Below are 21,627 nucleotides of genomic sequence, written 5' to 3' on the forward strand. Positions count from 1 at the left end.
TCTTTTTAATTACCATCGTTCACTTGCTACATACAGTAGGAAGCTAACAAGCTAAGTACTGTAGTTGTTGTTGCTCACAGAGCTGAGGTCACATCACGTGCTCAACCCTGACAAAGCGCTATAAAAGCAGAGGTGTGGAAAGGGCGGCCTGTTGTTCGTGGCCCGCAGCAGAAGGCATAATGTAATGTGAAAAATCTGGACTGTTGATATTAATAACTAATAAGTAGGGCTGTCAAATGATTAGGGTTGGGCATCGAGTCTCGAGCATCGATGGGAACCGGGACTAACATTCCGATTCTCCCAGGATCGTTCACATGTATTTATTTCGATTCCTAGACTCGATGTGCACTTCACCGACCGGAAGAATGAGTCGTGAACACCAACGAAGAAAAAGCCGGCGAGCACCAGCGAAGAAGAAGCAGCAAAAAAGTTTGGCTTAACTTCATGAAAAAGAGCGATCGGCTCAGTGCAACATTTGCAACACAATGATATCATGCAAAGGAGGCTGCAACATGATTCATGTTCACATATTCACGGTGTAGAAATAACACAGTACCTCGTCTTTGATGCGCTAAGTCGGACTTCCTCTAAGCCAGGGGTCACCAACACGATGCCTGTGGGCACACATGAAGTAGCCCGCCAGCCTGTTGTAAAAATAACTCAATTAGCGCCACTTACCAGTGAGCTGCATCTAATTTTAAAGTTGCTATAATAGAACCCCGCCTATTCGCGGTTCGGCATTTGCTCCACTTAATATTCAGTTACTTTAATTTACTGTAATTGCTTTAAATAGAACTTAACTTAAATAGAAAGCAGTTTGATGGCACTATCTGCAGGAGGGACTATGTATATTGTGCTGTCTCACAAGTTCATTCAGTCACATTTTCCAGCAGGAAGATGCTTTGACCAAAAGTAATGTGTAACTGTGGGGATCTGCTGTATATATAATACAGTGGTTTTCAAATTTGGAGAATAACAGCATGTTTCTAATTAATGTGCCGTCTTTTTTGCAATGTATATAAATCTCCCGGCTACAATTGGGCTTTATCTGTCTGTGTTTGCCTCAGGATGGAGAGGTGACACTGTGTATGGAGCCAGAGTCGGCCATGTTGACTCCACCCACGCAGCCCGGGGACGCCTCCGGTGCAAGTAGTCCGGGGCAACTGCCGCCGGAGCCAGCGGTCGAGCAGAAGGCCTCCGACGCGGGGACGTCCAGCAGCCTTGCTCACACGCTACAGGAAGAAGAAGAGGAGGAAGAGGAGGGACAGCAGCAGCAAGAAGGGCCGGCTGCTTCCATGGCAACCAACTGACTTCCTGAGCTGTGTGAAGTGACTCCTTGATACAAACTGACCAGCGAAGTCAGACATAGTAATACAATATCTATCTATTATTCTGTTGCTTTTCAGGTATCAAAAACAAACAAAAAAAGAACATTTTTTTGCAAGATGGATTGAAAGAAGACTGATGGAAGACCTGATGCAACAAACTTTGTAAGCCTTACATCCCAAAGGTAAATAGAGAAGATGGAGGTGGAGGAGGCAGAGCTACACGGACATTACCACCAGGGACCATAAGGGGGTTGGGGGTGGGGTGGGTGGGGGTGTGGGGGGTGGGGGGGGTGCATGCATGCTTTTTTTCTGATGACAAGTGACCCCATCATCCTATAATGAAAATTTAACATAATACTAAAACATGATAATAGGAAACATTTTGTAATAAAGCAGAAAAAGGAGCAAGATAAAAATACATGTTTAAGTGTATGGTAAAATATTAATGAGAGGGGGGGCTGTTTACAACATATTAGAACATTGTGCGACCCCTTTCTTACATACAACCCCCCCAAAGGCAGGTTTTAAAGCCCTCCAATGATGAATTCTTCCATGACTGCACACACATTAACACTGCACAGATAAGGATTGTACTGTAAAGATAAGTGTGCTTCCTACTCTGTCTCTCTGTATGCATGTTCCTATGGAGTACCTGTACTATACAGCACTGTATAGACTTTGCACTGAACCATAGCGGGAGGAGGGTGGGATTTACTGTGGGCTCGGAGCAGCGGAGGAAGAAAAATAAAAGACAGAACTCTCTTTTTTTTTGGCACTGATGCAATCCAACCGATCAGAGGTTGCCTTTTGGACTGTTGATGTTCGCCGAGGCCCACTCTTGAAAGCTTTTAGCACCACACAAACACACACACACACAAACACACACACAACCAGAACACAACCACTTGACAACAACATCAACCCTGAGTTATTAATAATGTTGATGACGATGATGATGAACACTATTTGAATGTACGGGAACACTTTCAGTGGGAATTTGTGTGTTGAAATTTTGATTCATTGTTGGCTCATGTGCACCCCATCACCGCTACTGCTACTACTACACGGCTCCACAAGTTTTTGGACAGTGACGCCACCACATTGCATTACAAATAAAACAATCAAGATGTGATTGATGAGTACATTTTCAGCTTTAATTTACGGGCTCTCACAAAAATGGCCGTTGCCATTTAGGAATTACAGCCATCGTAAGCCTATAGTATTTTATTTTATTTTATTAGAGACATTTTCAGGGACTCAAAAGTATTTGGACATAGTGACAGAATTATGAATACAACCATACATACCACACCTGTCAATGATGACACACCCACTTTTGAGTTTGATGGTGAAAAATGATGGTTATAGTTACAATTACAGGATTTTTCTTTAAAATGATCTTTGTGTCACCACAAATGTGTTGTGTTCAAAATGCTCTGGAAGACATGCTACTATACATGACTTATAAAAACCACAATAAACTGGTTGCATTTGTGCACAAACCCTAAAACTAATACTTTGTTGAATCACCTGTTGTTTTAATTACAGTACTCAGCCACGTTTCAATTGGATTCAGGCCTGGGCTCTGAAGTATTGACAAATGTGTTAATTTGGACATAAATTATATTTATGACGCCCCCTATTGGTTGTGTTCAAAATGCTTAGGAAGACATGCCAGTCCCGTCCATGCCCGTGCAAAAATGTTTTTCCATCAAGCTCAAATTTGACAAACATGTGCTTGTCAGTCCCCTAAATGTATGCACCAAATTTCATGTTGATTATGCTTAACACCCTAAAGTTACGTTTTGTAGAGTGTGCTGAGCTGTGTGAGAAATTTCAAGTTTCACACTCATGGGGTTTAATAACAGCCATGTGGTGTATTTGTCAGACAAATAACAGTACAGGCAACACAGCAGAACAGTGCATGGTTTGACAAATTTGCACCCTTTTGTGTGCCAGCGGGAGTAGAAGCGTTAGCTTGACTGTCTGTCAGGCTAATGTGCATAATATGGCATTTCTAAATGGTAAATGCCACTATTTTGTGAAACCTCTTCAATTAAAGCTGAAGTCAACACTTCAATTACATCTTGATTGTTTTCTTTTTTTTAATCCGACGCGGTGGTGAAATATTGGCAACTTGTCCAAATACTTGTGCACCAAAAACACACGAATATCTCAATTGTAACCAGCAATAGGCAGGCACAAGGCTGGCTTGCCGGTGCCACCTCTTGTTACATAGATGTAAATAGTATAGAAAAGATAAAACACCTTACACTCACCAATATTCTACTACAGTATTTTTTTTTCACTTTTTATTTTAGGATTTCTCCTAAAACATGCTTGAATTCATGACTACAAGTTCCATTAGAGCGAAGATGAAAACGAGGGACGTGTGCTGCCCAGTCAGCCAATCAGGGAATAGAAGAGGCGGAGTTAAAGGCGTCTTCCTTGCTCATGTGTGAGGCAACTGTTTGTGGAGTGTGACATTCGTGTATGCTGACGTTTTTTTTTAATTTTATATTTTACACGGTCCTGAGAGGAAAGGAGAGAGGAGGTGGAGCTGAACAAGATACTTTCTGTGTATGGAGACTTTCCACCTTTTCTCATGGTTTGTGTGAGAAACTTTTAAGCTATAAAAAAACGGACTTGAATGACTTGATGTATCGATTGCTTCTTTATGCAATGTTGGGACAATGTTTATTTTTCTACTTGAAATCCCTAAAACTACAACAGGTGTCATGGTTGTAAAAGTAGTGGGGGTTGGTGCAAGAAGACATTTTGGCGGGGGATGAAAAGGCAGATTTTGTTCGATTTTGATGAGTGTGGGATGGCTCCAAACAAGAATGTCTTTATACAATGGCACATATTCATTTATTTATTTAGCAGTTTGGGAGGATTAGCTTGTACAGAGTCTTATCATTTTATTAAATGCTGCTTTGGTTCAATATGGGCTCACCTCAGAGAGGAAACGTGCATGGAAAAAGCAGAATTGCCACTGTTTCTTCTTCTTTTTTTTGGCTGGGGGCTGAATTTTTGCTTTTATTTTGTTGATCAACCAATGAATGAATAAATAAGAAGCCACATTTATTCCTGTGGATGTTAAGGCTTTAAGGATCACGTCTCTCTCCTTTTGTACGTGACTGTGACTCAATCCTTTGTATCTGTTGTCTATATTTCTATGTTTGTGTGTATGTGTTGTCTTGTTGGAAGAATCACTGCCTGGTTATAAAAAAAAAAAAGAAAAAAAAAGTCAATTCAACCAAAGGATATTGGAGGCAATCAGACATATAATCTGAATCCAAAAACATGGCCGCTGTGTAAAAGTGTGTATAAAAATTGGCACTTACACATGCTTGATGGAGCATTCTTCCTTCTTGTCGCCTCCTTTTTGTTTTTTTCCATTCCCTTTCTCCTCTTCAATACTGCACGACCGAACCTCCTTCCACCACTCCTCCTGTGGCCCAAATAAAGACACAAACCAACAAATGTCTTGTGCAAATATGTTTTAACCATTGAACGCATCATCAATGAGAACAAGATAGCTAACGACCACAATGGATGGCAACTCGGTAAGTATACTAGTAGACCATTTTTATGCAGGAGGAGACTGAGGGCTGCTGCTGCATAGCGGAGACTGTGGAGTAAAGTATTTCGCAACAGCAGAGCTAAGTGAAATGAAGTAGACTACCCAAGATTATGACAATTTTAAAATAATGACAAAATAAATATTTTCTCATTTATTTCATTTTATTCAATATTATGACTTTTTAAAATCGTAATATGACTACTTATTTTGTTCTATCACTTTTTTCTTGCAATTCCATCACATTTTACACTAAGATGAGCAAACCTTTATGATTAACATAACCATTGAACGCATCGTCAGTTAGAATGAGATACGCTAACAAACATCAGCAACGGAGGAGAATGAGGGGTGACACGGCAACTTGGCAAGTATAGACCATTTGTATCCGAGAGGAGACTGAGGGTGAGGATTAGCGGCATCGACGATAGATGGATGGATGGGGGAGACTGAGGGCTCATGCTGAAGAGTGGAGACTGAGGAGTCTAATACAGCAGCGTCCAGAGCAAAGGCCGAGCAATTTTATTGTAGCTCTAAAAATGTTACATTTACTTTAATTCATATGTTCTTGTCCATGCAATTTAATTTAAAAAAAAATGTTTACTCTAAGGAGGGGAATAATTGATTAATCCCTGAAATAACTGTTAGGAATTCCGTGCAATTGTTCTTTAATTGTGTCTTGAAGCAATTGAGGCATAATGGAGTGTATTATTTGGCTGCAACCAGCAGAGGCACCGTTGAGTCAGTCCCAACTAGTCTGTCTAAAGAAGTACGACATCAGATACGGGAATCTGAGTTTTGCACATGCACACGTCCGCTATGACACAACTCCTTGGGGCACTGTGTAAACACTTGCATGGAAACAGGACTCGACCAGTCCAGGGTGTACCCCGCCTCTCGCCCGAAGTCAGCTGGGATAGGCTCCAGCATACCCCCGCGACCCTAATTACGATAAGCGGCATGGAAAAAGGATGGATTGAAACAGGACTTTCAAACATTCAGAAAAAGTCTCTCCTCCCATTAAAAATAATATTTAATGATAAAAAATATATATATTGATTGTTTTCACCATCGTTGATAATAAAAAAAAAATTCTGAATAATAATATAAATCAAAATTGACAAAATGTATAAAATTAATACATTTATTTTCACAAAATATAATGGAGTCGTAGTGGTAAAATAAATTAGTAATAATTTATCCCCATTTATTATTTTTAGAAATTACAGACCATTATAGGTGATTTTGGATATAATGTATATTAAAGTGAATCATGAATTTAAATTAACATTGAATGCCTCCTGGAGGTCAGTTTATCAATATAAAGTTCCATCATCATAAGCATCTAATGTCTGCGAGTCTTTTATGGAAGATCCTAGTGAGAACAAGCGGACATTGATGCCCCATATAGGTCAACTTATCGATGGACAGAGATGAAGATGAAGGAGTCAAAAGTTTGTCAAAGACACAGGAAGGCACCTGAGATTTGAAAAATCAAAGAAAAAGTAGAAAAAGTTCGAGGAACATCACCCAGCACAAAGTTTGTTATTCCTAGATGGGCTCGTCCGACTCCTCGCTATCCCGCTCCTCCTGCAGAGAGGACAGCGTGAGGACAGGGCTGGAGGGTGAGCTCGGAGAGTCTGTGGGTGACTGTGAGGCGGGGGAGGAAGTGGAAGGCAACACCGGCTCGTGGGTGGCGGCCGAGTCCCCGCCTCCACCTTCACCGCTCCCTGTGGTGCCAGAAGAGGAGGGAGCGTCACAGGCGGACATCCCTCCTCGGGAATCCTCCTTGGACTCCTTCCTGGCCAGCTCCCCCTCTCTTCTGCTGCCCTCACCCCAAAGGTCCCTGTCCCATGTGGGAGAGGAAGGAGTGGAGGAGGGAGGCTGGTGCTTCTTGGTTTTCCTGCTGGCGTCTCGGAAGCTGGCCAATGGCGGACGGAGGCGCACGCCGCTCCGAGTTGAGCCCTCAATGGCTTTCTGTAACTGTAATAAGACAAGAAGGCAAACCCAGTGGAACGAGCATGGAGAAACAATGTGAAAGCAGTCAATGGAATCATAATATTGGATATTAGTAGCATTTGGAACAAAAACTTTCACACCATCCCTGACTTGTTGGGGCATTCAAGCTCCACTGATGGGCGCGGGCAAGGACTAGAACCTACGCTGGCTGCATGAAAGTCAGCAGCATGAACCACAACACTACCGGATTTGGTACAAAAAGCACTGCGCTGTCGTCCGTAGAAAACTGTCAGGTGTTTTGAAAAGCTTAATATTCCACTCATGACTGTTATCCTACTATTATAGACCGGCCATATTGTAAAGAAATGTTATAGAACAAAGTAACGCCTACTGTCAAAAATATGGGAGCTACCGTTTGGCAAGCACTTGCTGCTGTGCCAAGATGGGCTAGTAGCGGATGTTTGCGTTGAAACATCAAATTAAGAGCGGCACATACGCTGAGTTTCTGATGTGACTGTTTACTTCTAGGACAAGCAGTGCACACAAGTGATAGAATCGGATGTATGGATAATCAATGTACCGTATTTCCTTTTGGGTACCAGTACTCAAAGAGGTGTTGCCAGCAACACTAGCTATGAATTGCTAGAAATGAAAACTTGTTCCTGTAGTTACAGTCTCACTTTATACCTCTACGATTGTGCATGAAAGGATGCGCAAATGCTGAAGATGGAAAATAAATGATGCATTTCCACCTGATTTTCGCTATGTGGAGGCAAGCTACGAACGGGAGTGTGTCCTGTAGCTTCACCTGGCTTTATGAGATCTTGCAAAAATGACTGCGTTCTCTTGCACAATTTTTGCGAGATCTCGCGAAAGTTATTGTGTTCTCTCGCTAAAAGGTTTCAAGCTCTCTTGAAGAAGCTTGCTTGCTTGAAGAGAATGATCATTACTGAAGTGTATTTGTTGTACTTTGTGTTTGTGTTTGTTTGGTATACATTGAGGTCCATTTGGTGTTGAGCTGTTCAATAAACAAAGCAAACCCGTTATCCAGTCTAATGTTCATACGTGTATTCAAAACTTTAAAATGAGCTTTCAAAAGTACACTTATTATCAAAAAACATTTCTTTCTATCTGTGATTAATTGCGATTAATTACGAGTTAACTATGGACAACATGCGATTAATCGTGATTAAATATTTTAATGGATTGCCAGCCCTACTTTTTGATAATACAGTATCTTAAGTTCTCATGAAAATAATATATGCGTCTTTTATTGCATTGGGTAACTGAACTATGCGAATCGTGGGGTTCCTACAAAATTCTTATTATATCACGTTGATTATACTAAACTATTTGACAACAGAGCATCCAAACAAGACGGCCGACAAAAATGTGCAGAAAAATAAATCACAGTTGAAAAAGAAGTGCCTCGTACCTCTTTGAGTGCGACCACACCCACCAGCTTGCCAATGCTTGTGACGTAGGCGTGACTGAGACCCAGCAGAGAGAACAGTGTGTGGGTCTGAGTAACAGCAGAGGAGAGGGCACAATCCAGTCAGTGTTAAATGTGTTGGAACGTGACAGCATTCTGCTTGCATGGCTGCGCTTTAGCTCGTAAACACTTACTCTACAATGCATCGCCATAACGTGCAGCATTAACAAGTCACAGAGCACATAATGCATAACGTATATGTAGCGTGTGTGCTGTTATTGCCGCACACGCCTCTGGTTCACAATGTTGCTATTACAATGCACTTAGCACAAATGTTGGAAAGAAATATTCGCAATTAAAAATTTTTATATCCAAATAAATACATGACAAATAATGAAAACAATAAATAATGCAGTTTAAATCTCTGCTTAAAACCCATTTCTTTTCTTTGGCCTTTGACACTATTTTAGTTGTTATGTATTGGATTTTATTTTTTTAATTTAATTTGTATCTGTTTTTATTGCAGTTTATCCTGGCTGTTATTTTTATACACGTTTCTCATATCTTTTCATTTTATTTGAGATGTACCTTGTTGTTTTTGTGCTTTTAATGTGTTTTATATATTATTCTGTCCACTGCTTTGGTCCACTGTGGTTGTGTTTAAAGTTCTTTACAAATAAAGTTGGATTGGATGGAATTGGACATACAGGTGTTAAAAGTTAAACTAAGTTTAATTCCACTTGGCTTTTGTGTGCTTTCCGGTTGTATTCTAATTAAGGCACTGAGGAATAACCATATATGGAATATAGGAATAACCATATATGGTCTAATAGCACTGCAAAACGATATACTGTATGTTGCTGCAAAACACGTTCTCCTAGTTGCTGCTTACCTTGTGCAAAGACGTTCTTTCCACCAGCTGAAAAGGGGAGGGGTCAATGCGGATCTGTTCCATGTCCACTGGCTTGTCCATCTCGGCCTCCTCCCAGGCTTTGATCTGCGGCGGCCAATCACAAGACAGCGAACGGTCACAACTTGGAGTACAACGTTTGCTCATTGGCTGATAACGTTAAGTGGCGTCACCTCCTCTGGGGACATGGTGTCAGTTAACGTAGGGGGTGCCGTGTCCTGGATGGACAACAAAAACACCAAATGTGAGACTATATTGACTTCATTGGCGATGTTGGACATGTCTTTCCGTCTCTCTGGTCACCTGTGTGTCTGTCTGTCCTGTCGACGATGAAGAGGAGAAGAGTCTCTGAAGGGTTCTCCTGACAGAAGGTGTTTTGCGCTTGTCTGAAGACATGAAGACGCGATGGTTGAATAGAAGTAACATTTAACGGACAAGTCGTTCTTCATGTGCATGTTACCTGAGCTTGTATGATTGCTGGAGGTTTCCTGAGGTTTAGGAGATGGGATGGGACCGTTACATTCATCCGGGACCGGTCCACTCTGCCCATGAAGTATAGTATTAAACTGCACTGTGCGATACTCAATACTGGCCATCTTTACTGCCCTCACCTTCTCCGCTCCCTCTTCTCCACCCTCCTCGTCTACAAAGGTGAACGATTCCCAGCTGATTTTGGCGTCTTGGCCTGGTGAGCTCTGACCTCTCTCAAACACCCGCCTGGCTGGCGAGAGCCACCAGTCGATGACGGCTTGAAGCTCCGTCCTCTCGATGGAGCCCAGGAGAATCATGGATTCTTTCATTCATAAGAGCATTGAAAGAACAGTTAGTCAGACTATACTGTACTGGAAACTATGGACTTTTTTTTTGTTGCACCAAAATTAAATAAATATAAAACCCATTAACTAAAAAGACAAACGTAATATTAATTAATAAATGAAAATGTGCATTTATTTTAATTAATTGATAAATGAAAATGTGCATTTATTTTAATTAATTGATAAATGAAAATGTGCATTTATTTTAATTAATACAATGTCTAATGTATTTTGTTTAATTCATATAGTTATTTATTTATAATTTTATTGAGAATGTATATTTAATTAATTCAATTTTTTTAATGATAATAGTGAAACAATTTATTTCTCATTTATTTGAAGATTAATTGATAGATTTCATGGCTTTTTTTTAAACTGGTATTTTAAATTACTTTTTTAACGCTAACAATTTGACGGTATCTGAAATTATTTAATGGTAATTTATTTTGTGATTTACAGTATGTATTGAAGAACATAAATAATATTATTTTTGTGCTAAAATATAAATCTAATAATAATAATACTATTATTATTATTATTATTATATTCATTCATTCATTCATTTTCTCACGAGGGTCGCGGGGGCATGCTGGAGCCTATCCCCCTGAATTTGGGCGAGAGGCACTGTACACCCTCGTCGCCAGCCAATCTCTGTATTATTATATGAGCTATATTACATTAATTCAATCATATTAAGGATTATTTCTTCATTTATTAATTAAATTGTGATGTATAATCTAAGATAACTATATTGAAAGTGTTTTGTCATTATGTGTTTCAAGACCAACATATTTTTACCGATAGATTTCATTACTTTTGTTATTATTTTGGACATTTTTTTTACATTTAAATAAATTTAATGGCATTTGTAGGGATGCTCCGATCAGCCTTTTATGCTGCCGATTCCGATACCGATCACGCATGGGTGAAATGAGCCGATATCGATACCGATCACATAGATTAACTGTCATTTTTTTCAATTTATTCATGATGAGTTCAAATGTAAAGAGGATGAGACGCCTTCTTTAAGAGACTTTGGATGTGAGAGTATATTTGTCTTACGGAGCTCTAGCAGGACTTTCAGGCATCATGCAGCGGGGCTCCAAGTGAGAGAGCAGTCGGTAAACCTGGTGTCTCCCCCCGCTTAGAGAGGATGGTCATATAGTCCGATGAATTCAATTATTTTTCGGGTTGTTTGCTTTAGACTTCTGACTGTCACGCACACACGGGCGAGTGTTCGGCTGCATTAGCTGCCGTTTGACTGACGAAAACTGACCATGCTCCTTATTTCTACCACTCTCACAAACGGCAGGGAAGTTCCAGCGGACATGATTGTTTTCGGTTTGAAAAGCGGGCGGGAGACGATCGCTCCAGGCTGGAGGCTGCAATAGCCCGAATCGGAGGTGATAGGCGCTGAAAGGCATTTATCGGCGTATGCCAATCACATGGTTTCACACAGAAATCGGCTGATACTCATCGTTGGCCGATCAATCGGAGCATTCCGAGTAATTAGTTAATTGTCTTTTTTTTCCATGCCACAGCATTGAAATGCATCATTCAATCATTAAAAAGGTCGTGAAATGTATAAATCCATCATGAAATCTCTAAATCGGTCATGAAATAAATAACTATTAAATAGTTTGTATTTCACTCTTTTGAATGACTTCATGGACAAAGCCTCCTTGTGATTCTTCACTACAGTGTACAGCAGGAGACATCAGCTGCACCAAAAACAGCGTGATGATGCCAAAGCCCCGACCTTTGGAGTCAACCAGGGGGATGGTCTTCAGCGTTGTGGTCTCCAGCAGATGATTCAGTTCACGATAGGTAGAGCGAGACGACAAGAACTTGACCTTACGCACCATGATGTCCTCCACAAAAATGTTGTACTTGCTGATGAAGCACAACGCCGTAATTAACGACCGTGACGATCTTTCCAGGCTCATCGGGTGATGACGTTCACGTGCCGTCTTTACCTGATGTGACCGAGGGCCAGCTCAGGCAGGTAGGGCAGCTTCTTCACCTGGATGATGGAGTCATAGAGCGAAGGCTGCAAACCCTGAGCCACCATGTTGGCGAGAATGACCGCCACCATCATGGGGAGGATGTGAGAGATCTGACCCGTCAGCTCAAAGCAGATCACCGCGGTGGAAACTGTATGCGTGACGGCACCCGTCATGGCTGCCGCACCTGGAAGGATGTGATGGTATATCATCCATCTGTATTATTCACAAGTAACTGTGATGGAAGAGAGGTGCAGTTTAATACATTAAGGTCCAGTTTGTGCTGAGCTGTTTATAAAAAACTGAATGTTTAATAAACATTCAGTTTGCATAAAGCAAACATATTATCCAGTCTCATGTTGATAGGCGTATTAACTTTAAAAATGATTTTTCAAAAGGTACACTTATTGTAGATAAAAAAATTCTATCTGCGATTAATTCAGATTAATTACAATACATTACAATAATTACAATATATAATCTAATCTAATAGGCTATAATCGAATCTATTCTAGCCTAGCGTAGCGTAGCGTAGCACAGCACAGCACAGCACAGCACAGCACAGCACAGCACAGCACAGCACAGCACAGCACAGCACAACACAACACAACACAACACAACACAGCATAGCATAGCATAGCATAGCATAGCATAGCACAGCACAGCACAACACAACACAACACAGCACAGCACAGCACAACACAACACAGCATAGCATAGCATAGCATAGCATAGCACAGCACAGCACAACACAACACAACATCGCATCGCATAACATAACATAACATAATATATTAATATAATATATAATGTAGTATTTTTTTAAGTTGAAAAAAAAAAAGTTTGCATTTTTTAAGTCATTAGGATAATAATGAACTTCATTTTCCACTATCGGGTCAACCACACTATATAGTGTATAGTGCAATTGTATTAAAATAATTGCAATTAATTCATTTGAAATATTAACTTTGGAAAAGGTAAACGAATGTAATGTAATTGGTTAAGGAGTTCAAATTTTGAAAGGCCCACAGTTATCCATTCAATGCAAAATTTCAGTGTGCTAAAAATGAAATGTTGTACAAATATTATGATACACATAATCAAATGAAAAGGAAAAGGAACGTCACAAAATACGAATAAGATTTGAATGTACTCCTTAATGGTTGAAAAGTGTAGTTTGTGATTGGCCTTATAATAGACGACAGCCATCTACTGGACTTCATTTTCCACCATAAGACAAATTTATAGGCAACCCCCGCTAGACAGCTGAGGGACTGAGACTGACCAATGACGGCGTAACCTCCCGGCAGGATGCGGTACACAATCCCATCAAACAGTATTCCGTTTGGGAACAACGTGGCCATGATCTCCCCTACGAGGCGACCAAAAGCGGCTCCTAGAGGAGCGAGATAAGGCACGCTGGTGAAGACAAACCAAACTGAAGGTCAGCAGGCGATAACTGCGCTGGCGTTACAGACCAAAAAATCCTCTTACCTAATATGAACACTGGCATGAAGGCGCCCGAGGGGATGGGCATGGTGGTAGAAACCGCTGACATCCAGAACTAAACACAAAAACAGAATCAGAGTAAGGACGAGGAGGTTTTGTCTCGCTAATATAATAATAATAGCTACACCTACGCTAACTCATGACATCCATGCCTTCACCAGCATAATTATGCTCACTTTCTGACAGGTATTCATTTAACTGAAGGAAGAATAATCTAATATAAAATGATATAAAATATAACGTGTGATTTATTTGTCTATCATATATACTTAAAAAAAACAATTAATAGAACAAAGTCATATTTATTGATTATATATTATGCATTGAATTGTATTTATTATTTTTTACATTCAAATTGAGTTAATGAAATGCTTGTTTTCCCAGCAGCATTTCAAGAATAAAAGTATGCATCACATGCACGATGCAGGAAACAGTAAAATAACATTATAGTATAGTAGATATAGCACTGTAATAAATACATTTAATAGCAATAAATAAAGAAAATGTATTGAAATAATAATACAATTATATTTATTAGTTCATTTATTATCTCTCAGGCAGAGTTTTTGCTGATACATCTCTTGTATTGAATCTTTTGTACATTTTGCATCTCAAATCTCCTGTAAATTTATTATATATTAATATTTGTTTCCACCATCTTTTAAAGCTACTTCTCTGAAATAGACATATCAGATATGAATTTTTGAGTTGTTGTTTTATGGAATAAAAACAAAGCTGTTTACAAAGCGTTTACAACACTTAACATAAAGGATTGCTTTGCTATAACATGAAATCTTCAATGGTTTTCAATGGGACATTTTTAGTCTCGAGGAGCAAACGTGTCGGTTTTTGTGTCGCTTTGCCATTTTAGCCAGATTTTAAGAAACAGGGATGAGAAAATGAATGTCCTCTGCAAAGTTTCACCCAAATTGGTTCAACACAACCAAAATGGTTTGTAAATACAACAAAAAAAAAACCCGGAATGACCCAAAATGTCCCACGGATGTCTTACAGTTTCACATCAATGAAAAGGTGGATGCACCTTCATGACAAGGAAGAGGAGGAGAATGACAAAGACGCTGACTTGAGGGTGAAGCCACACGGCGGAGCGTCCCAGGCCAGGAGGAGGGGAGGACGGTGTTATTTTGGTCCAGGTGAAGTTGTCAAACAGAGAGTTGATACACTCTCGGGGCATTAGCTGACACAGAAAGGGAAGGAGTGGAAGCTTGTCAAATGAATCTCAGCGTAATAATGACATGAAAATGCATTTTCTTGGCCGCAAAATGCATTTTGCGGCCAAGTAAATGAGTTCATGTTAGCAAGAGGAGATTCCTTCCTCACCTCGCCTGCCATAAACTGTCCAAATCCAGGAGGAAATGTGAAGGTGGCGATGATCAGTGTGACTGCGCCTGGATAGATCAACCGACTGGCCACACACACACACACACACACACACACTTTATAGTGGAAAAATCACAAGTGACAAACACATTGATACTATCATGTATCAAAAAATATTGCACAGGAGCTCAGTTCGGATGGTATCAAATGATTACATGTGCTGTGCTTTTTCTTTGGCTTTTTTGCAACATTCATTCCAAAAGAAGGAGCCTCCTCAGCAAGGGGTGAGAACGTGAGAAAGAAAAAAAGAAAAGAAAATAGGAATAATAAGAATATGCACCATACAGATCAAAGTTAAAATAGACCTGTTTGTTCTTCTTATAGTGGTTAATATCTTTTTACACTTAACATATTTTTAGGGTGCATCTAAGATGTAAATCATCGCCTTCTTCTTTTTGTCTTACTATCTGGTGAACTTCTTTTTGCGCTTGAATGCCTGTTAAGAATGTTAAAAGGTGACTTTAAACATTGCCTGCACAGTTGATAAAGGCTTTTGATGGTGACAGTTTGGTCTTGGAATGGAATATTTTTATTTCCATTATTTCCTGTGACAAATGTGCTTCAGAAACGTCGCTATTCAAGGCTCCTACAACAACAAATCTACAACGACAAATAACTGCTGATAAGCATCATACGTGGTGAGCATCCATCAGCTTTATCTCCCTCTGCATACACTTTAAAATGTCAGACGTGCTATTTGGCTGTTGGCGTGAAAGTCATGCGCGTTAGACTGGCCGTACTCTTGTTTACAATAAACTCATCAGTGGTATTAATGCTGGCTGAGCTATTTGCTCCTTACCGCTACTACAACATTGGTTCTGTTGATGCTGTTTTCTGCAACATACTTGGTAATAAATTACCATGTGGTCTAAGAGAGCTACTTTGTCCTTTCCACTTTCTCATGTACTCCAAAACATTATTAAAGTTAAAAAATATGGAGCGCAAAAATTGTATATACTGTATATAACTGTGTATTTTTGCGCTGTTGGATCTTAAGAGGGTCTATGTAGAGCTTCAAAATGCAAAAAGAAGAAATGGGAGTGAGACAAAAATATTTTTGAATAAGCAATTTACTACAAATAAGCATTAAAGTGAAATAGGATCAAAAGTTTAAGACCATAGCTCCAAAAAACCCTGAATCCCCAGTAATTCAGTAATGAGTAGCTGCTATTGTTGTTAATCACCTCAAAAATTGGTTTGGGCACGTTTCCAGCAGGCGAATGAATGGGAATGCTGCTCCAGGTGGTGAGGTTGGCTTCACAGAAGGGACCCACTGTCTGGAATTGATTTCCTTACTATCCATCCTCAAATGTTTTCATTTGGATTTGGATCAGGGGAACACGCAGGATGGTCCGAAAGAGTGACATTATTCCTTTGTCAGGCGGGCATTGCGAACCGCAGCCGTGTCCTGTTGAAAAAGCCAGTCATTACCACACAGACGAGGGCCTTCAGTCATGAGGGATGCCCCCTGAAGCCTCGCCACACAGCCAGCTTCCCTTTGATGCCCCTGCACAACATGAAGCTCCATTGTTCCATTGAAGATAAAAGCACTCCAGATCATGATGGCGCCCCCTCCACTGTGCCGTGTGGAAAACATCTCAGGTGGGGGGGATCTCCTTGTCATGCCAGTAACGTTGGAAGCCATCAGGACTATCAAGGTTACATTTTTTTCTCATCAGAGAATAAAACTGTCTTCCACCTTTCAATGTCCAACGGGCAATTTTGTGGTGTTGGAGACCAGGTTGAAGATGTTTTTCTTCTTAAAAGCCTTCTGTCGCAGATGCCGTCCGACGGTTATTGGAATGCAATCGACACCAATAATAACCTTCATTTGGGATGAGGATGGTCCTGTGCCTTAACGGACAGCCAATTGGATGCTCCGGCTCAGGGGTGGTGGCATTTTTTGGGGTTCACCGCTTGATTTGTTTTGTTCCATAACATTCAGCATCTTTGAAGAAGTGACAGTCTTGCTGTGTCCAACCTCAGCAGCAATGGCGTGCTGCGAGAGGCCTTGCTTATGCAGCTCAACAATCCAACCGCGTTCAAAGACAGAAAGCTTTTTTGCCTTCAGACGATGATCAGCCTATTTCACTTAAATGCTTTTTTGCAATAAATTGCTTACTCCATTTTTTTTGGTCTCATTCCCATTTCTTCTTTTTGCATTTTGAAGCTCTACTTAGAACCTTCAGCAGTAAAAAATGTACAGTAAAAGGTCGTAACCCGTCCAATTAACTACAATTATTAATTCATACAAATTAATAATGATTACATAATTGTGGTTTAGAAAAATAAGGGCTATAGTTACAGGACTTGTGGCACACTGTATTGTGTTGCCTATGTCAGTGAGTGTGTTGAGTCTCACTGCTTCGTCAGAAACCGCGTGAGCGCCGTCGGTCTCCTCATGAACAGAACCACCTGTCTGTTCAGGTAGACAAAGAACGCCCCTAAGAAGCCGCATGAGATCCTGAAAAAGAAGAGAGGGATCACTCGGATACGTTTCAGTTGATTTACAACACACACGCAACTTACCCTATTATTGCAAATGCCGGCAGCTCTTGCAGGTCAAAGGGGAAATCCATGCGGAAGTTGGTTTTGAAGAGAGCAGTGATTGTGACTATACGAAAGAAAAACGTTTTGTTTGTCCAGTCTTATTTTTTCATTTTCTTAAAATGAATGTTAAAAATCTCATCTCGTCCTCGTGGACCCAATCTCATGCACCGTTTAATCTCATGAGTTGGGTGTCTCGTGACACCCCTACTATATACCAGAGGTGGTCTCTGGAATGTAATAGGGGTGCACAATAATTATTGGACCGATGATTCTCGGACGTCATACCAATGCATTTCATAACATTAAAAATTAGATCCAATAACTGATTTTTTTTAAAAAACACTCCAATGAGGCGACATTACCCATACTGTGCTGTAGGTGTGTTAGGCTGAGCAAATCAAGTGCTCCTTTTCTATGATATGCTGCAAACAAGGTAACTTTCCCTGAGCTCACCTGTAAACAAACATGGCGTCGATCGTGTGGCACTGTTCACTTTTTCAGAGAAAGACATTTCACCAAATGCTCCGCAAACATTCCGCGATGGGGGACAAAAACACCAAGCTTCAACGCATCAAGCTTTATTAGCCACCTGAAACACCAGCATCACTACGATGCCCGGGGCCCAGGGCTTGTTCCTATTGCCGTGCCGCTTTGCCAGAGACGACACGAGGGCTAAAGTGATCCGTGATTTCATCATGGAAATGATGGCGCTGGATGACCAGCCCTTTACCATCGTTGAAGATATCCTCTTTTGTTGCCGAGTAAACCCCTTGGAGTCACGGCTTGTACTATATTTTTTTTTTAATGATTTCTTAATAGCAGTGATATCATGATATTTGGTAAGGACAAATCTACGGGTACAGTTTGTCAAATCCAGTCATTCTTACCTCCAGGTGTGCACAAACTACAGTTAAATCTAAATGTATAAAATAATACATATAGATAAGTTATCAGTTACTGATATCGGTCTTGAGAAGCAAGAAGTTCAGTATTGACTTGAAAAAAAAATTGTGCATCCCGACTATAAACATACCAGTCCAAATTTGATCATCATCACGTAAATTTTAACATTATAAATACCCATACTGCCTGGTTATTAAGAGTTGCATATTTGCATACTGTAACTGACCGAGAAATAACCCCAAAAAATTAAAAAGCTTTGCAGTGTTCAAAAAAACGGCACTTAAATTGACCACAGCTTTTGCAGAATTCAAACAAACACCAATAAAACACACTGTAATTCTATGACACTGTAGTAAAACTCTTGTATATGGCAGGGAACCACATTTGGTTGCATAAATTGAATTAAAATAGACACCACACCCCTCAAAACCATGTGATTTCTAGAGCCTATCAGTAAAGAAAGGCACTGATAACATTGAAAACCATGAATAAACATAATAGGTTCATTATGATGAGTTCCCTATTAGCTTTAAATTTCAGCCGTTTCACAAAAAACACTTGCCTCAGACTGATGGGCCGAGAAAAGTTTGGCGCCTGTCATGATCCAAAGCATACCACATCATGTGCAATTTCTGTTGAAAGCTGAAAGTCTACACCCTATCCACATACTCGGGGCCTGTGGAACTTTAATAGTACTGCCACTGTAAGCTCATGTTTTTTCATGTTGCCACCTGCGAAGGCAAACTGTGATCTGGGTTACATCAGGGGGTTCCTAATATATTGGCCCTAATCTGAGAATATCCTCCATCCACATGTGGACGGTGGAGACGTGTTGCTTATCCATTTATACATGACAAGGGGGAAAAAGAAGGACTACGCTGTCACAAGCGGCTACTTTCCATAAAACGCCAGCGCTGCGATATTTTCTGTGCGTGTATGTGTTTGTGTCTCACCAGCATCCTTGTTCCACACAGAGAGCACCCTGAATATGAAGGCACTGAATGTGGCGGCAAAATATCCCCGCCAGTAATTCCTCACTGCAAAGTAGGTAGACGTGACCTCAATACTGAACAACACCCCTGGTGGTGGAGGAGGAGGAGGAGGAGAGAGGGATGGTAAGAAGAAGAAGAAGAGAGGAGGATTAGAGAGGATGTTAAGAAATGGTTAGCAAGGGAGACGAGAGAGGGAGTGAGAAATGAGTTAAAATATGCTGAGGGAGACTAAAAACACTTGAAGCTGAGGATGTAATCATACACAAGAGGAGGGCCACTAAACACACGAGTGGTCTCTCTCTCGCTCTCTCACACACACACACACACACACACACACACACACACGCACACACATATTAGTGACTTCCAGCCGTCAGGAATTAGACATGCATTTTTATTTAATGTACCGTATTTTTTCAAATAGTGGCCTCCATTCTAATACACGCCATAACCCAATAAACTGCCAGGTGTGTCTGTAAAGCTGATGTTGACAGTGGCGTTTAACCGGAAAGCAGTTTAAATAGCAAATGCTGCAAAACGATAAAAAGAGAGACCGCACCTCGTCCGGACGTAGGACCCCGGGACAGACCTACTGTAGGACACGCTGGAGGGATCATGTCTCACAGCTGGCCTGGGAACGCCTTGGTGTCGTCCCGGCGGAACTGGAAGAGCTTGCTGGAGACAGAGAAGTCTAGACTTCCCTACTGAGACTGCTACCCCTGCGACCCGGACCCGGATAAGCGGAAAAAAACGGATGGATGGATGGATGGATGGGACCAACAACTGAGCAATTGTAATGTAATGTAAATGGAAATGTATGATAATACAGATTTTGTATTGTCTAATAAATGCGGTTGTACAAGCAATGCCTGCCCTCTAGTCGAAGCCTGGTACTCTCTGCAGTGAGTAAATAAATGCCACTGGCCACTATTTGAAGAAATAGGGTAATCACTGTACAGTATATCACACTTGTTTAAAGAGAACCCATTTAAAACCCATTAAAAACACTTGAAGTTATTCGACAAATCACTTGAAAATGATTATAAAATCCAATTTACATTTTATCAATAATTTATTATAACTTATTAATAATTGCTACAATATCACTATGATTAAGAAGTGTTAAAAAAAGACTATGGACTTTATGTGAAAAAGAAAACATCGTCAAATGATCAATGGAGGCTATAAAAATGTGAAATTGGGCTTTAAAGATGAGTAATAATGATGAGTTATTTAATTACTGTTTATACAAAGGGAACCAAGCAGCTAACAAGGTAATGAAAGCTTTTAGATTTGACTGTCACGTTATGATGGCACCAAAATAAAGTGAGATGCAAATGTTTTATTTCCCAATAAGGAGGCATTAACACCTCTCTTCGATTAATGGCCGCTGGGAGCGTGGCCTACAAACGCAAATAACCGCTAGGGTCTTTAATTAGGGTCAAAATACATTAGCAGCTGTGGCTGAAGGCAACCTCTGAGGACGTTTTTTTTTTTGTTATAGCTGCGTTTGAAGTACAGTCGTTCTGGCCACATCGCGGATCGAATTTTGAGGCCTCACTCTATCACATTTTTTCTGAAATATATTAAATAATAAATCATGCTTCTTCATGGTTGAATATTAGTAAAAGAAATATCCATATTGAAGCACATTTTATGTATCTTTTGCCTAAATGAAGCATTTTCAAGCATAAAAATGACGAAATGAACTAAAATACAAATATAAGGCATTAAGAAAATGCTATCAAATTGTCAGTCTGGTCACTGGTCACTAGGTGTCAGTAGGTGACACATACCAGCCAGACTCAATCAACCGGTTTTTATTGCAGGTTTGAATTATCTCACAACAAGCACACTAATAATAACATAATCATCATCATAATAATAATTAATAATAACGAGGGCTTCTGTTGCGGCCGTAATCCAGCTAAAACGCAACTCTGAACAGGTTTTCTACATTCTGAAAATGTCCATTTGTAAAGAAGGCATCCTACTTCGCTGAAATTCAATTATCACGGGTCTGGAATAAACAAGAGGTGACCGTATCATGAGTGGTCAGCCCCTGATGTGGTCAGAGCGGTCTACGCTTTCCTTTCGACTTTCTCATGCACTCCAAATGATTGTTTAAGTTAAAATTTTGGAAATAACGTTCTCGCTCCAGTTATTGCCTACTCAGTCCTCTTTGTTGTTTAGATAAATCATAATGACAGCACTTATGTCAAGCATATGATCACAGAATGAA

General features: G+C 40.3%; 2 protein-coding genes across 12 annotated transcripts in view; one reads left to right on the top strand and one right to left on the bottom strand.

Annotated features, from left to right (window-relative positions):
* The window catches only part of fam131bb (family with sequence similarity 131 member Bb), a 31,970-nt gene extending 27,143 nt beyond the window's left edge, over positions 1 to 4,827 (top strand). For 8 of the 11 annotated variants that reach the window (XM_054781680.1, XM_054781684.1, XM_054781688.1 and 5 more), the window contains one exon: positions 1,068 to 4,827. In XM_054781680.1, the coding sequence (XP_054637655.1) occupies positions 1,068 to 1,310 (243 nt within the window). In that variant the 3' untranslated portion in view covers positions 1,311 to 4,827. The remainder of the gene's footprint in view (positions 1 to 1,067) is intronic. The other 3 variants (XM_054781690.1, XM_054781686.1, XM_054781691.1) reach the window with 1 other exon arrangement.
* clcn1b (chloride channel, voltage-sensitive 1b) overlaps positions 4,182 to 21,627 on the bottom strand; it is a 41,118-nt gene continuing 23,672 nt past the window's right edge. The window contains exons 8-25 of the mRNA XM_054781701.1: positions 19,347 to 19,472; positions 17,470 to 17,554; positions 17,303 to 17,404; positions 14,881 to 14,965; positions 14,582 to 14,737; positions 13,525 to 13,594; positions 13,316 to 13,426; positions 12,004 to 12,217; positions 11,787 to 11,920; positions 9,824 to 10,005; positions 9,673 to 9,754; positions 9,516 to 9,598; positions 9,386 to 9,430; positions 9,195 to 9,299; positions 8,306 to 8,392; positions 6,391 to 6,894; positions 4,676 to 4,782; positions 4,182 to 4,547 (exon numbers count right to left, since the gene is read on the bottom strand). Coding sequence (XP_054637676.1) covers positions 6,463 to 6,894; positions 8,306 to 8,392; positions 9,195 to 9,299; positions 9,386 to 9,430; positions 9,516 to 9,598; positions 9,673 to 9,754; positions 9,824 to 10,005; positions 11,787 to 11,920; positions 12,004 to 12,217; positions 13,316 to 13,426; positions 13,525 to 13,594; positions 14,582 to 14,737; positions 14,881 to 14,965; positions 17,303 to 17,404; positions 17,470 to 17,554; positions 19,347 to 19,472 — 2,099 coding nt within the window. The 3' untranslated portion in view covers positions 4,182 to 4,547; positions 4,676 to 4,782; positions 6,391 to 6,462. The remainder of the gene's footprint in view (positions 4,548 to 4,675; positions 4,783 to 6,390; positions 6,895 to 8,305; positions 8,393 to 9,194; positions 9,300 to 9,385; positions 9,431 to 9,515; positions 9,599 to 9,672; positions 9,755 to 9,823; positions 10,006 to 11,786; positions 11,921 to 12,003; positions 12,218 to 13,315; positions 13,427 to 13,524; positions 13,595 to 14,581; positions 14,738 to 14,880; positions 14,966 to 17,302; positions 17,405 to 17,469; positions 17,555 to 19,346; positions 19,473 to 21,627) is intronic.

This window comes from Dunckerocampus dactyliophorus, chromosome 7 (assembly GCF_027744805.1).
Source record: "Dunckerocampus dactyliophorus isolate RoL2022-P2 chromosome 7, RoL_Ddac_1.1, whole genome shotgun sequence".
Taxonomy (NCBI): Eukaryota; Metazoa; Chordata; class Actinopteri; order Syngnathiformes; family Syngnathidae; genus Dunckerocampus; species Dunckerocampus dactyliophorus.